General features: G+C 44.5%; 1 protein-coding gene across 2 annotated transcripts in view; it reads right to left on the bottom strand.

The window, feature by feature from the left end:
* CIB2 (calcium and integrin binding family member 2) overlaps nucleotides 1-13,660 on the bottom strand; it is a 135,646-nt gene extending 121,986 nt beyond the window's left edge. For both annotated transcript variants that reach the window (XM_073303557.1, XM_073303555.1), the window contains exon 1: nucleotides 12,955-13,660. Coding sequence is in view for 1 of the 2 variants with exons in the window: in XM_073303555.1 (XP_073159656.1) it covers nucleotides 12,955-13,277 (323 nt within the window). In the remaining variant the exon portion in view is untranslated. The remainder of the gene's footprint in view (nucleotides 1-12,954) is intronic.
* Between the last annotated feature and the right edge of the window lie 43 nt (nucleotides 13,661-13,703).

The following is a 13,703-nucleotide window of genomic DNA, read 5'->3' as shown; positions in this document are numbered from 1 at the left end:
TGTTCTCATGACTGGCAGTCCCTTTTGTCCTGCTCCACCCCCATTTATAGCTTTGGCACAAGGCAGGAATCTTGTCTCTCTGGGTCCCCACCCCTCCTTCTAAATGGAAAAGTACCAGATTTAGGATGGATTCCAGGGATATGAACTTGTCTTCTAAGGGTGCAAAGAATGTGGTCCTTGAATCAAGTACAGAACTGGCAAAAGGGGTGCAATTCTATTGACTTCAGTGCAGTTGCCCCACATACAGCAGGCATGAATTTGGTCCTTAGGTGAAGGATGTTCCAATAGTTCTCTGCCTTCAGATGAAATGCATCCTGGGGTTAATTCATGAAAGTTAGAGAAACTGTATCTCTAGGGCTTCTTTCCCCAGTCTGAAGAGTCTCTTCATGTATGCAATAATAAAATAATAATATGTAGATAATTATTTAAACAAAAGAACACACAAACCACAGAAGTGGTGAGGTCCTATTGTATTAGCCATCTCTTCTCAAGTATCCTATAATACTGCCACCTGTTTCATCACTGCATAGTTATTTTGCTACATTAACTGGGTAGGTTTTACAGACTTTGGCATAAGGCACAAACTTCTTATCACTCCCTCTGTCTGTATGTACCTAAGAGTGCTTTAATTGGTCATTTGGACTATTATGCAACATTTATCTCTATTTGTAATATGAGATACTACATGAAATCAACACACTTTTATGTACATAAGGCTGAGTCTGCATAGTGTTATCAATACATGTCTTTCATCACACACTTTATTTCAGTTTACTATCTTTAAAACATTTGTCAAGTAAATTTAAACTATCTAGCAAGGTAAAGTTTATCAACTACAATCAAACTTGGAAAGTGCCTTCAGCAAACTTAACTGAAAAGAATGGGTACATACAATAATCAACTTACTAACATTTATACTGCAGAGTACAGAGCATTAGTCATCTGTTTTAAAAGTTTCACTCATTCATTCAGGGAACAGAAAATATACTACTTGTCTGCACACATACCGTGAATAGCAGATAACTAAAGTTAATAGCAAGTAATTCATGTTCTCTGATTGTACGGTGCCTACAATTGAGTCCCGCACCATGATCAGCGCTCCTAGATGATACCACAATACAGTTAATAAATAATAGTAAAATAATTTAAGCAAACAGTTACAAATAACCTAGAATTTGAAAATTATTCATCCAAACTATTCAGTAAATACTAACAAATTCTGATGACAGTTGCAAAAGTTAGGATCTGTTTGTGATTGATTTGCAAATCCATCAAACTCTGGCAAACCTTGATGCTCTTCAGTCTCACTCTTGTTACATTATAGTTGGTCTTTTAACAGCCTGTATAAGACAAAGCCATGCTGGGGTGCACTGGCTTGTGGGTACTGGAGGGAACACACTGAGCAGTGCCTTTTGCTACACCTTTAGAAAAGGTGTAGCCATTTACAATTTGAGTTAATTACATATATCATGCACCCCTAGCTAGAGCTAAAACTTGAGGTTCTTTTTCATAGTCTAAGGCCTTGTCCTCACTAAAGAAAAAAAAATGTTTTTAAATTGAATTAGCTAATCTGGTAAAATTAGCAAGGACAAGACAGTTTGTAGTTTTCACACAAGTTAGCAGGTCAACCATAGGCTCCCTCATAGTCTTTATAACTTGATCTACTACTAACTTGTCTAAACAAACTGCCTTATCTTCAGTAAGATTTTCCAACCTGTTAGCTAATTCAAGGTAAGATCACATCTTTGTTCCTAGTGAAAATGCACCCCTTCAGCTTTAATTCCTTAATAACCATGTGCATAGTTTAACCTGGTCCCTTCTATTACACTATATTAACATAAAATTGCAGGTTACAACAACAGCTTTTCCATCTTCAATTATGCTGATGTATTCTCAGTTTTCTCACAAGCTTAGTTTTATCATGCAATTTTCCCTGACAAACACATAAAAGAAAAAACCAGGAGAAGGAAAAATAAGGCTTCCTTTTCATGGTAAGAGATACCATGAGCTACCATGATTGGACAAAGTCTCTTTCTCTCTCTCTCTCTCCTGGCAACAGAAATCAGTAGAAGTGTCAGATGAGCAGGTGAAGTCAAATCCAGGTGCATCTAAGCTATGTTGTTAAATGTGAAAACCTCAGAACCTGAGGTACTATAGGATATAGGGCCATTAGACCCACTATTCCATGAATTTCTCTCCCATCCTTCTCTTCCTTGCTGAATTAGCTCTTCCATGTAAGGTTTCACCCTGGTGACAAATTCTGTTAGGTGGCCCCCCGAAAGAATAGTTTTGATTGAGAGAGACATTTTGTATATTTATCCTGTCTCTACTTTACCACAGGAGAAACAGATCACAGACAAGTTTGATATTCTTTGATGAACAGATGGCATTGGGGTGATAACATGAAACATTACAGTTCAGCTAGGGATGACTCTCCACTGACGCACTGTCCACTAGCACAATTTACAGGGCAGCTAGAAGACCTGAAATATGTACAGTATATCTGGTAATGATTACGGGATTTAAGAACTAAATTACACTTCTCATACTATGAAGCAGGGGTTCTCAAACTTCATTGCACCGCAACCCCCTTCTGTCAATAAAAATTACTACACAACCCCAAAGGGGTGGGGGGGACTGAAGCCTGAGCCCACCCTCATTCCCTCCGTCCTGTGGGGAGTGGGGCAAAGCCAAAGCCCCACCAGGCCAGGTGGAGGGTCCAAAGCTGAAGCCCAAGGACTTCAGCCCAAGGACTTCAGCCCAAGGCAAGGGGCCTGTAACCTGAGCCCCACTACACAGGGCTGAAGCCCTTGGGCTTTGGCCCCAGGCGGTGGAACTCGGGCTTCAGCACCGGGCCGCAGCAAGTCTAAGCCAGCCTTGGCGACCCCATTAAAATGGGATCGTGACCCACTTTGGGGGCCTGACCCACATTTTGAAAACTGCTGCTATAAAGGACACTACTAGTAAGAATGCATAAACAAAAAAATTCTGGAGAGACAAAGCAAGATCTAGTGGATGCACTGAAGAAAAATAGTGTTCTCTCTTTTTAAAAAGCTGAAAAGGAACAGATGGCATTTTACTATGTATTAATGCACAGTAAGGAGAAAGAATAAAAGGAGACATAGGTGTGAGCTTTGTCTGGTGGTTAAAAGAAGACTGGAGTGGAAGGGGGGACACCCAAAACCCTATTCTTCCATTACAGCATCCACTCCAATCTTACTAAAGTCATACTGACTTACTGAAGTCAATGGGAGCTACTTGTATCCTGTGGCAGAGGAGAATAGGGTCCTTAGGTTCTACTCCTGTCTGTCTATGTGACATTGGGGAAATTCAGTTAACCTCTTTAGGCCTCAGTTTACCTAGTTGTCACTTCTCTATGCTGCTATTTGCCTAGCAGTAATTTGGGGATAATGTTTATCTCCCACAAACAGCTTTTGTGGGGCTTAATTTATTAAAGTTTATAAAGTGATTAGGAGTGTCTCAGAAGGTGCTACAGAACGGCAAAGCATTATTATTATTTTTGTACAATACATTATACAATGTCAAAGTTTGCTTGCATTCATTAAATTATATCATAAAGTAATTTTAGAAACGGTGTGTGCACAATCAGAAGCATTATTATCAAGGGTCTTTCAGTCTTCTAGGATTTAGATACCAAAACAGACTTTTATGACTACATCATCAGTTGTGGAGCGATTTCCTTGGAGAAAACTGAAAAAAAGGACAGTAAAATTTGTAAGTGAGCAGAAACAGAGGATAAGTGAAACAAGAATCTTCCCAGCAACTACTGGGGGGGTTGCCATTGATCTCAGTGGAGCCAGGACTTCTCCATGAATGATTTATTTGAGCATAAGCTTTTGTGAGCTACAGCTCACTTCATTGGATGCATACTGTGGAAACTGCAGAAGACATTATATACACAGAGACCATGAAACAATACCTCCTCCCACCCCACTCTCCTGCTGGTAATAGCTTATCTAAAGTGATCACTCTCCTTACAATGTGTATGATAATCAAGTTGGGCCATTTCCAGCACAAATCCAGGTTTTCTCACCCTCCGCCTTCCCCCCCCCCCCCAAACTCACTCTTCTGCTGGTAATAGCCCATCCAAACTGACCACTCTCCTTACAATGTGTATGATAATCAAGTTGGGCCATTTCCAGCATAAATCCAGGTTTTCTCATCCTCCGCCCCCCTCACTCACAAACTCACTCTCCTGCTGGTAATAGCCCATCCAAAGTGACCACTCTCCTTACAATGTGTATGAAAATCAAGGTGGGCCATTTCCAGCACAAAACCAGGTTTTCTCACCCCCCCCCCCCCAAACACACACACACACAAACTCACTCTCCTGCTGGTAATAGCTCATCCAAACTGACCACTCTCCTTACAATGTGTATGATAATCAAGGTGGGCCATTTCCAGCATAAATCCAAGTTTAACCAGAACATCTGGGGAGGAGGGGGAGAGGAAAAAACAAGGGGAAATAGGCTACCTTGCATAATGACTTAGCCACTCCCAGTCTCTATTTAAGCCTAAATTAATAGTATCCAATTTGCAAATGAATTCCAATTCAGCAGTTTCTCGCTGGAGTCTGGATTTGAAGTTTTTTTGTTTTAAGATAGCGACCTTCATGTCTGTAATTGCGTGACCAGAGAGATTGAAGTGCTAATAAACAATGGTCACATAAACACCACCCTATACTGGAAACCTACTGACAGCTATTCCTACCTACATGCCTCCAGCTTTCACCCTGACCACACCACACAGTTCATCGTCTACAGCCAAGTTCTGCGATACAACCGCATTTGCTCCAACCCCTCAGACAGAGACAAACACCTACAAGATCTCTATCAAGCATTCTTACAACTACAATACCCACCTGCGGAAGTGAAGAAACAGATTGATAGAGCCAGAAGAGTTCCCAGAAGTCACCTACTACAGGACAGGCCTAACAAAGAAAATAACAGAATGCCACTAGCCGTCACCTTCAGTCCCCAAATAAAACCCCTCCAATGCATTATTAAGGATCTACAACCTATCCTGAAGGATGACCCAACACTCTCACAAAGCTTGGGAGACAGGCCAGTCCTTGCCTACAGACAGCCCCCCAACCTGAAGCAAATACTCACCAACAACCACATACCACACAACAGAACCACTAACCCAGGAACCTATCCTTGCAACAAAGCCCGTTGCCAACTGTGCCCACATATCTATTCAGGGGACACCATCAAAGGGCCTAATAACATCAGCCACGCTATCAGAGGCTCATTCACCTGCACATCCACCAATGTGATATATGCCATCATGTGCCAGCAATGCCCCTCTGCCATGTACATTGGTCAAACTGGACAGTCTCTACGTAAAAGAATGGACACAAATCAGATGTCAAGAATTATAACATTCATAAACCAGTCAGAGAACACTTTAATCTCTCTGGTCACGCAATTACAGACATGAAGGTCGCTATCTTAAAACAAAAAAACTTCAAATCCAAACTCCAGCGAGAAACTGCTGAATTGGAATTCATTTGCAAATTGGATACTATTAATTTAGGCTTAAATAGAGACTGGGAGTGGCTAAGTCATTATGCAAGGTAGCCTATTTCCCCTTGTTTTTTCCTCTCCCCCTCCCCCCCCAGACGTTCTGGTTAAACTTGGATTTGTGCTGGAAGTGGCCCACCTTGATTATCATGCACACTGTAGGGAGAGTGGTCACTTTGGATAAGCTATTACCAGCAGGAGAGAGAGTTTGTGTGTGTGTGTTTGGGGGGGAGGTGAGAAAACCTGGATTTGTGCTGGAAATGGCCCACCTTGATTTTCATACACATTGTAAGGAGAGTGGTCACTTTGGATGGGCTGTTACCAGCAGGAGAGTGAGTTTGTGTGTGTGTGGGGGGGGGGGGGGGGGGGGGCGCGGAGGGTGAGAAAACCTGGATTTGTGCTGGAAATGGCCCAACTTGATTATCATACACATTGTAAGGAGAGTGATCACTTTAGATAAGCTATTACCAGCAGGAGAGTGGGGTGGGAGGAGGTATTGTTTCATGGTCTCTGTGTATATAATGTCTTCTGCAGTTTCCACAGTATGCATCCGATGAAGTGAGCTGTAGCTCACGAAAGCTTATGCTCAAATAAATTGGTTAGTCGCTAAGGTGCCACAAGTATTCCTTTTCTTTTTGCGAATACAGACTAACACGGCTGTTACTCTGAAACTTCTCCCTGAATGTTTACGGTGAAAATTAAACTCATTGGAGAGGGGAAAAAATACTATCTAAAATGAGATGCAGAGACACACTTATGCTACAAATGGCACACAAAAAGCAGGCTTTAAATACACATGATCCCAGAAAACAAACTCAAAAATATGTAAAAGAAATGCTAAAATATCAAGGAATGCTTCACAGAACTGAATCCTGGTTAAAGGTACAGAAGGAGAATCTGAAAGAAAAAAATCTTGCACTGACATTGTCTTTTGAAAATCCTTGCGATATAGTCCTTATATAGCTATTGTAAATAACGGATGAATGAGACTACGAAAGGTACTACACAAGCAATGCAAAAATCATCACTTCTAAAACAAAGACATAAGATAACTGACTGAATCCACAAAAGAAACTGAAGAAAATAAGCAGCTTCTCACTCTGCCCTACATTGATAAAGGCAACAGCCATACATGCTTCTCGCACACTGCCATTACAATGTGCTTCAACATTGATTGGAGAAACCATGTCAAAGAGTGAAAGGCTAATTCGAGCTCCATTCAGATACTTGACCTTTCTGATGAGACTGCTACCAAAGGTTAAAATTGTGATGGCTATGTCTGAAAGTGGAGACCTTTCCACTGGAAATTGTACTGCAACCTTCAAATCCATTTCACATAGGCAGGGTGCTTACCAAACAGGCATCACATGAGAACAACTTTCTGTGACTACTGATCTAGGCTGCATTTAAACCAGTGACCTGCAGGTGAAAGACCCTGTTCCATTACCAATCCCCTGAGCCCTGCTTAAATCAAAAAGAAAGAAGCCAAAATTTAGAAATTTAATCCCAGAAAACTCTCCTGAATTATGTAAAAGTGTTTTACTATTGTAGTACTTAACATACTTGTATAAGGAGATCCAGGTCTCCCACTCCCGACCAACGATACAAAAGTAATGAAACTTTATTTTGCTGTTTGAAATTTAGAAATTCACTGAAAGCAATCAGCACAAGAATTTTATAGGAATAGCATGATGCCTCTTTACATGTACTAGGGAACAGGGTAAAAAAGGTCCTAATTCACCAAAGTCAGGGTGTGACATTCCTCAGGGTGCAATCTGAACTGCTAGACTGCTGTGTCCCCTGAGCTCTCCAACCTGTGATGCCTTTTACTCTGCTCTGCTGGTTAACAGCAACCGCTCCAGGTTCTGCTCACACCCAGCCACTAGCATCTGAAATCACTCTAGCCGAACACATGAATGCTATGCCCAGCCATCCATAAATTACATACAAGGTGACATGTGTATATTCTCAGTCCCAACCTTGTCCCCCAGAAATGTGCGCCTTGTACTGTCCAGTGCACTACTGAACAATGCAAGCTCATAATAAGTCTGTTATTTCAACAAAGGAAAATTATATGTACCAGCTTTGTTGACCTGAATAAAGATTCCCAAACACTTCAGCCAAAACAATCTTAGATTTTTATTTAGATATTATCTAATATTTGTATTAGATAAAACAATAAAACACGTTTATTAGTTAGAGAAAGAGACTCTAGTGATTACAAGCGATAAGGCATAAAAGTTAGCATTTGTTACAAAAGAAATAAAAGGATAAACACACAAACTAATTCCCAAACTTAACCATGGCTAAGAGATTTAAATGCAAAAAAGGAGTTTTTTGCCCTAAAAGCTTACAGCAGTCTGTACTGGCTGGGAAACCTTCAGGCAAGGACCACTCCCCAAGTTCAATGATGCTTCTTTTGTCTTTCAAGCGATCTTGCTGCCGTGAGTAGAGATGGAGGGGAAGAGGTGAGGATTACCTCCCACCTGAGTGCAAATAGTCTCCCATGTACATGAGGTTTGAAGAATTTCTGGGATGAAATGTAAATTCTTTGTTATACCTTCCCTCCCGCCCCCCACTGGTGGATGACCAGTTAAGCAGGTAATGGCTCTTTAACACCTTGCTGGCATGCTAGTTTGTCTTTGTCTCTAAGAAAATAGTTTGTGGGCGTTACCCAGAATTACAGCATATTTCAGTAATAATCATAGCAAAATCTCATAATTTGACATACAGTGATATTACACACATTTCAGCAGGATAATAATATTCAGCAGATAATGAGTTTTTAAATACCACCTCACAATGCATACTTTGTACACAATATATAATAACTATATAAAAATGGTGAACATAGCGTACAGGGTGTCACACAAGGATGTAGCCTATCAAGACAGCAGCTAGTGAGGAAAAATCCCAATGTACCAAACTTCTCAGATGTGGCCAGTTCATGGTTCTGTTGGAGGGAGGCTTGCCAATAATTTCAGTCAGACTAGGATCTGACGCATAGTCTGAGTTTAAGTTAGCAGTAACCAGCTACCATAGTGAAAAAGAATATATTACAGATTCAGAACTGAAATCATGGGCCAAATATTTATTCACAATTTTAGAAACCATTATGGATTTTAAGGCCATAAGGGGCCATGATGATCATCTAGTCTGAGCTCCTGCATAACAGAGGCCATAGAATTTCACTCAGTAATTCTTATATTAAATATCTAGAAACATCTTGCTTCTCTCAGTATTCTCTCTCCTGACTGGTTGCTTTGTTTGCTTCTTCCACTCTCTACAAAGGGTTTTATTTTCTAGCTGTCTTCCACATCTGGAACTTTCTCTGACCCAAAGTCTCCCTTTCCTCCTTGCAATCCATCCATAAAATTCACTTCTCTTTTAAAGCTCTCTTATGTTAATCTACTTATTGATGTCTCCTTGTGTTGTTTCCCTGCCTCCTTGTCTTTTACAAGGTTTATAAAGCACTATGTACACTTTAAGGTGCTCTATAAATAATAAATTAATGATTGATGTAAAGCAGGGGTGGGCAAACTTTTTGGCCTGAGGACCACACTGGGGTTCCGAAACTGTAAGATGAGCCAGGTAGGGAAGGCTGTGCTTCCCCAAACAGCCTGGTCCCGCCCCCATCCGCCCCCTCCCACTTCCTGCCCCCTGACTGCCCCCCTCAGAACCTTCAACCCATCCAACCCCCTCTGCTCCTTATCCCCTGACCGGCCATCCCGGGACCCCCGCCCCTAACCGCCCCCCCAAGGCTCCACCCCCATTGTCACGGAGTCCCTGGGCGATGCTCTGGAACTGCTCCCTACGAAGCCGGTCAGGACTCTGGGGAAGTCGCCTTTCTGTGAGCAGCCTGTCTGCAGGACACACAGCTCACCCAGCTTCCACCTTCCTGGGTCTGACCTCGGAGCATTCAGCATCCTCTGCCCCTCCGTGCGCTTCCCACAGCGAGTCCGCCCAGGTGGGCTCCTGGGGAAGCCAGAGGGTCCTGCACCCCAACTTCGCAGTCAGACATGACTCTCAACCAGACAGTAAAACAGAGGTTTATTAAATGACAGGAACATGGTCTAAAACAGAGCTTGCAGGTGCAGAGAATGGGACCTCTCGGCTGGGTCCATTTTGGGGGACAGTGAGTCAGACAACCACATCTGCACTTCACTACATGTCCCAGCCAGCCCCAAACTGAAACTCCCTCCAGCCCCTCCTCCTCTGTGCTTTGTTCCTTTCCCCGGGCCAGGAGGTCACCTGATTCCTTTGTTCTCCAACCCTTCAGCTCTCACCTTGCAGGGGGGATGGGCCCAGGCCATCAGTTGCCAGGAAACAGGGTGTTGGCCATTCTCTGTGTCCAGACCCCTGCACACACCTGCCCTGTAGGGCTCTACAATGATCATACACCCTTACCCCATCCCCTAGATACTTAAGAACTGCATAGGAGAAACTGAGGCACCCCCACAATATTCAGAGGAAACAGTCCCACTTCGTCACACCCATCCAACCACCCCATCCCCCAACTCTCCGACCCCTATGCACACCCCAGCCCCCTGACAGGCACCCAGGACTCCCACACCTATCCAACCCCCCTGTTCCCCATCCCCTGACAGCCCCACCGAACCTCTGCCCCATCCAACCGCCCCCTGCTCCCTGTCCCCTAAGTGCCCCCCGGGACTCTCTGCCCCTTATCCAACCCCCACGCTCCCTGCCCCCTTACCACGCTGCTCAGAGCAGCAGGAGCTCGCAGCTCCACCCCCTGGCCAGAGCCAGCCACGCTGCAGTGCTGCCCAGCAGGAGCAGCAAGCTAGAGCACTGGCAGGGCTGCGAGCTGAGGCGGAATGGGAGGGGGATGGGGGGAAGGGGCCGGGGGCTAGTCTCCCCTGCCAGGAGCTCAAGGGCAGGGCAGGACAGTCCCACGGGTCGGATGTGGCCCGCGGACCATAGTTTGCCCACCTCTGATGTAAAGTATGCAAACAAAATAAGCTAGGCAACCTCCCACTAGGAAGATTTCAGACTGAATCTGCTGTGGAAAATGCTTCATTGCTACAGCATGTGCTACATAGTGGGTATAAGATCCCAGGCTTCATCCTGCTTAGTGGCCATATACAGCAACTAACTTTCCAGTCATATGGCACTGTGTACTCTATATATCTAAGGAGAGAACCAAGTCCTTACTGGGTGTCACGTACGAAAAAAAAATCTAATGGTTATGAAAAGGAAGTCTAGCTACATTTGTTATTCTCCTTATACGGATGGAAAATATTTACTACGTAAACTCTACTGCAGTTTCAATGATTTGGAACTTGTATATTGGCCTTATATGCTAAACAGATATCGAGTAAGTAGAATGGTAGATTTTGTGCCAAGCTTTTTGGCTTTCACAGTAATTCTCATCTGATCTAATAAAATTCACTACATTATCCTGGAAGATGTGGGCTGTGACTGCACTTCATTAAGCCTAATTCAACCACAATATTTAATGTAAAATGTAACATTATGTTTTGTCCCTAGGGCCAAACACTGTCTTGTGCAAAATATCCTTTAAAAAATTACAGATAAAGTCAATGGTTGTCCAAAGCAGACTGAATTTGTTAGAATCATAAATTCCCCAGCTAATGATGCCCTGAATGCAATGGTCATTAGAAGACACTATAGCTGTCTCTCCACTGGGATTTTTTTCCCCCAGGGAAACTCCTTCCACTGTTGCACAGCACTGCCATTGGTGTGGCAACACCAATGCCAGCAAGTGTGGGAGTACAAGGGCATATGAGCTGCTGGAGCTTTTTCCGCTATGTTGTTTAGCCCTGCTCAGAACAGATATGCTGTTTTACACTAGAACTCCTGCTGTTGATGCCATTGCAAGAGCTCCCCAACAAGAGCTGCCAACATAATAAGGCCTTATGGTCAATTCTGCTCCTAGTAAAATGCATCGTTGTCAAAAAAACAATTGGATGCACACTGAAAATAATAAAATTAACATGTAAAAGCCTGTTTTGTTAGCAGGAAACTATTTGGATCCCTACCGCTGCTCTGCACCTGAGAGAGAGTAGCAACTGGCTTTCTTTCCCCATGAAGGCGGGTGAAACCACAACGATATGTTTGAAGACAGAACCCCTTTTGGGAGTGTGAATGAATAGAAAAAACACAAATAGCCCTACTTCTTGCAGGGATCAGCAAATTTAGGACAGAACTTCAAGGCCGATTCCTTAAGCACATGTAGGATGGGGTGGGGGAAAAAAGAATTAAAAATGCTGATAGTCTTCCCTAGGGTGACCAGATGTCCCGGTTTTACAGGGACAGTCCCATTTTTTGGGACTTTTTCTTATATAGGCGCCTATTACGCTCCCACCCCTGTCCCATTTTTTCACAGTTGCTATCTAGTCACCCTAGTCTTGCCAAGCCCAAGCATTTAAAAATCATGAATTGGACCCCAAAAATATGAGATTTTTAAAAAATAATACATTTTAGGTTCTTTTTGTTTGCTTGCTGGTTTTTGAGCATTTAGGATGCATTCTGATAATGTTTTCAGGCTTTTCTCTCAACCTTTGGGGCTAAATACATTAAATGAAGGCTGAGATTCTCACATAGTCACATGGCTCCAGGACTTGGGGCTTTGAGAAAATAACCAAATATCATGAAGTCTTTATAAAATTCCAAGCAGTGTGAACATTATTAGATCAGGGACTATGTTACGCATTGTTTATACACATTGTAAAAATTGGCCCCTGGCCCAAATAGCTTACAGGTGCGAAGGGACCCTGACCTGGCTGTAGAATCAGGGTGGGGGGATGGATCCTGGTCTCACCCTGATCCCCGCACCAGGGCAGGGCCTCTTCACACAGCTGTTCATGTTCCAAGTGGTGGATCCCAGGCTCAGTTCCTTGCCAGGGGTCAATGTGGGGTGGACCAGGAGGCAGGCAGGGGCTCCTAATCATTACATGTTGTCCATACAGTACCACCCCATTTTTCCTGCTAGCTGGCAGGAAAGCTAACTCCCTACAAGCAGCTGAATTTGCCCCATGCAGTGATTCTTTCAACAACAGCAAGGCAGAAGGTGGAATCCCCCCTCCTGACTCCCCACTGTCTGAAAAAACACCCCACATCATTAGACTAATTTAACAATTTCCATATAGTCTGTCAAATGGTGATTTAAACAGAACCTTATCCATGGTTAAACCCTAGCTCAGGGCCTTTCACAGGGACCATGTGCAAGGCTGAGTAGTGCTGCTATCTGATATGCCCAACAACCACCATTCAAACCCCAAGTTAGGCCCCTTAATATTGAGAGTGTCTTAAAAATTATGAAGTTTAAAAAATACATTTGGATTGTTTTTGTGTGCTGTCTGGATTGGGACCCTGTAGGACTTATGTTTTCAAACTTTTCTCACACCCAGGAAGGCTTGAAACTCACTTTTTTGTTGTTTTAAATGAAAGCGGAGATTTTGTGGTAATAAGCTGACTCCAGGAGACAAAGACCAGCTGTTGTGAGGCTTGCAATAAAGTCACAGCAGATGGCAACGTAGCAAATCCCTGAGCCTGGCCCTGGTCTCTCACAGCCCATAGCAGTCCGGCACCGCCTGGGCCCGCTCCCTGCCCGTGCGGGCCCCGCTCCACGGGGCAGAGGCTCTCTGACTGTAGCTGCACCTTGCGCGGGGGGAGGAGGTCGCGGGTGCTACTTGACAAAGCTCCCTGCGCAGAGCCCCCGCGGCGGTTGCTGCGGGCTAGGGCCGCCATTCTCTACGGCCAGGCCGCTGAACGTCTCTTGCCCACCCCGTGCGAACCGGCTGCTGCTGATGCGGGAGAACACCCTGCGCTCCCACCCCTGGTTACCCCCACGGCCCGCCTCACGAGTGCCTCCGGAGCCCTGTCCCCTCAGCCCCCAGCCTCGCTCTGGGCCCCTCGCCCTGCCTAGGCGATGCGGGGGGTGGGACTGATGCCCTGGGTCAGGGGAGAGCAGGCCCAGCAGCCCTGCCCCGAGCCCTTATTTCTTTGTACTGCGGCGGCTGAGGCCCGGGTGCGCAGGAATGGCGGGAACACCCAACCTCCCCCGGCTCTGCGAGAGGCGTTGGCCGGAGAGGCCGCAGGCAGCGTCACTAGCCCTACCCGAGCATCATCCATTGTCTGACTGACAGCCTCGCTCTAGGCGGGCGCAGTTGCGCT

Source organism: Lepidochelys kempii, chromosome 10 (genome assembly GCF_965140265.1).
Source record: "Lepidochelys kempii isolate rLepKem1 chromosome 10, rLepKem1.hap2, whole genome shotgun sequence".
Lineage (NCBI taxonomy): Eukaryota > Metazoa > Chordata > Testudines > Cheloniidae > Lepidochelys > Lepidochelys kempii.
This window is presented reverse-complemented; position numbering and strand designations above follow the sequence as displayed.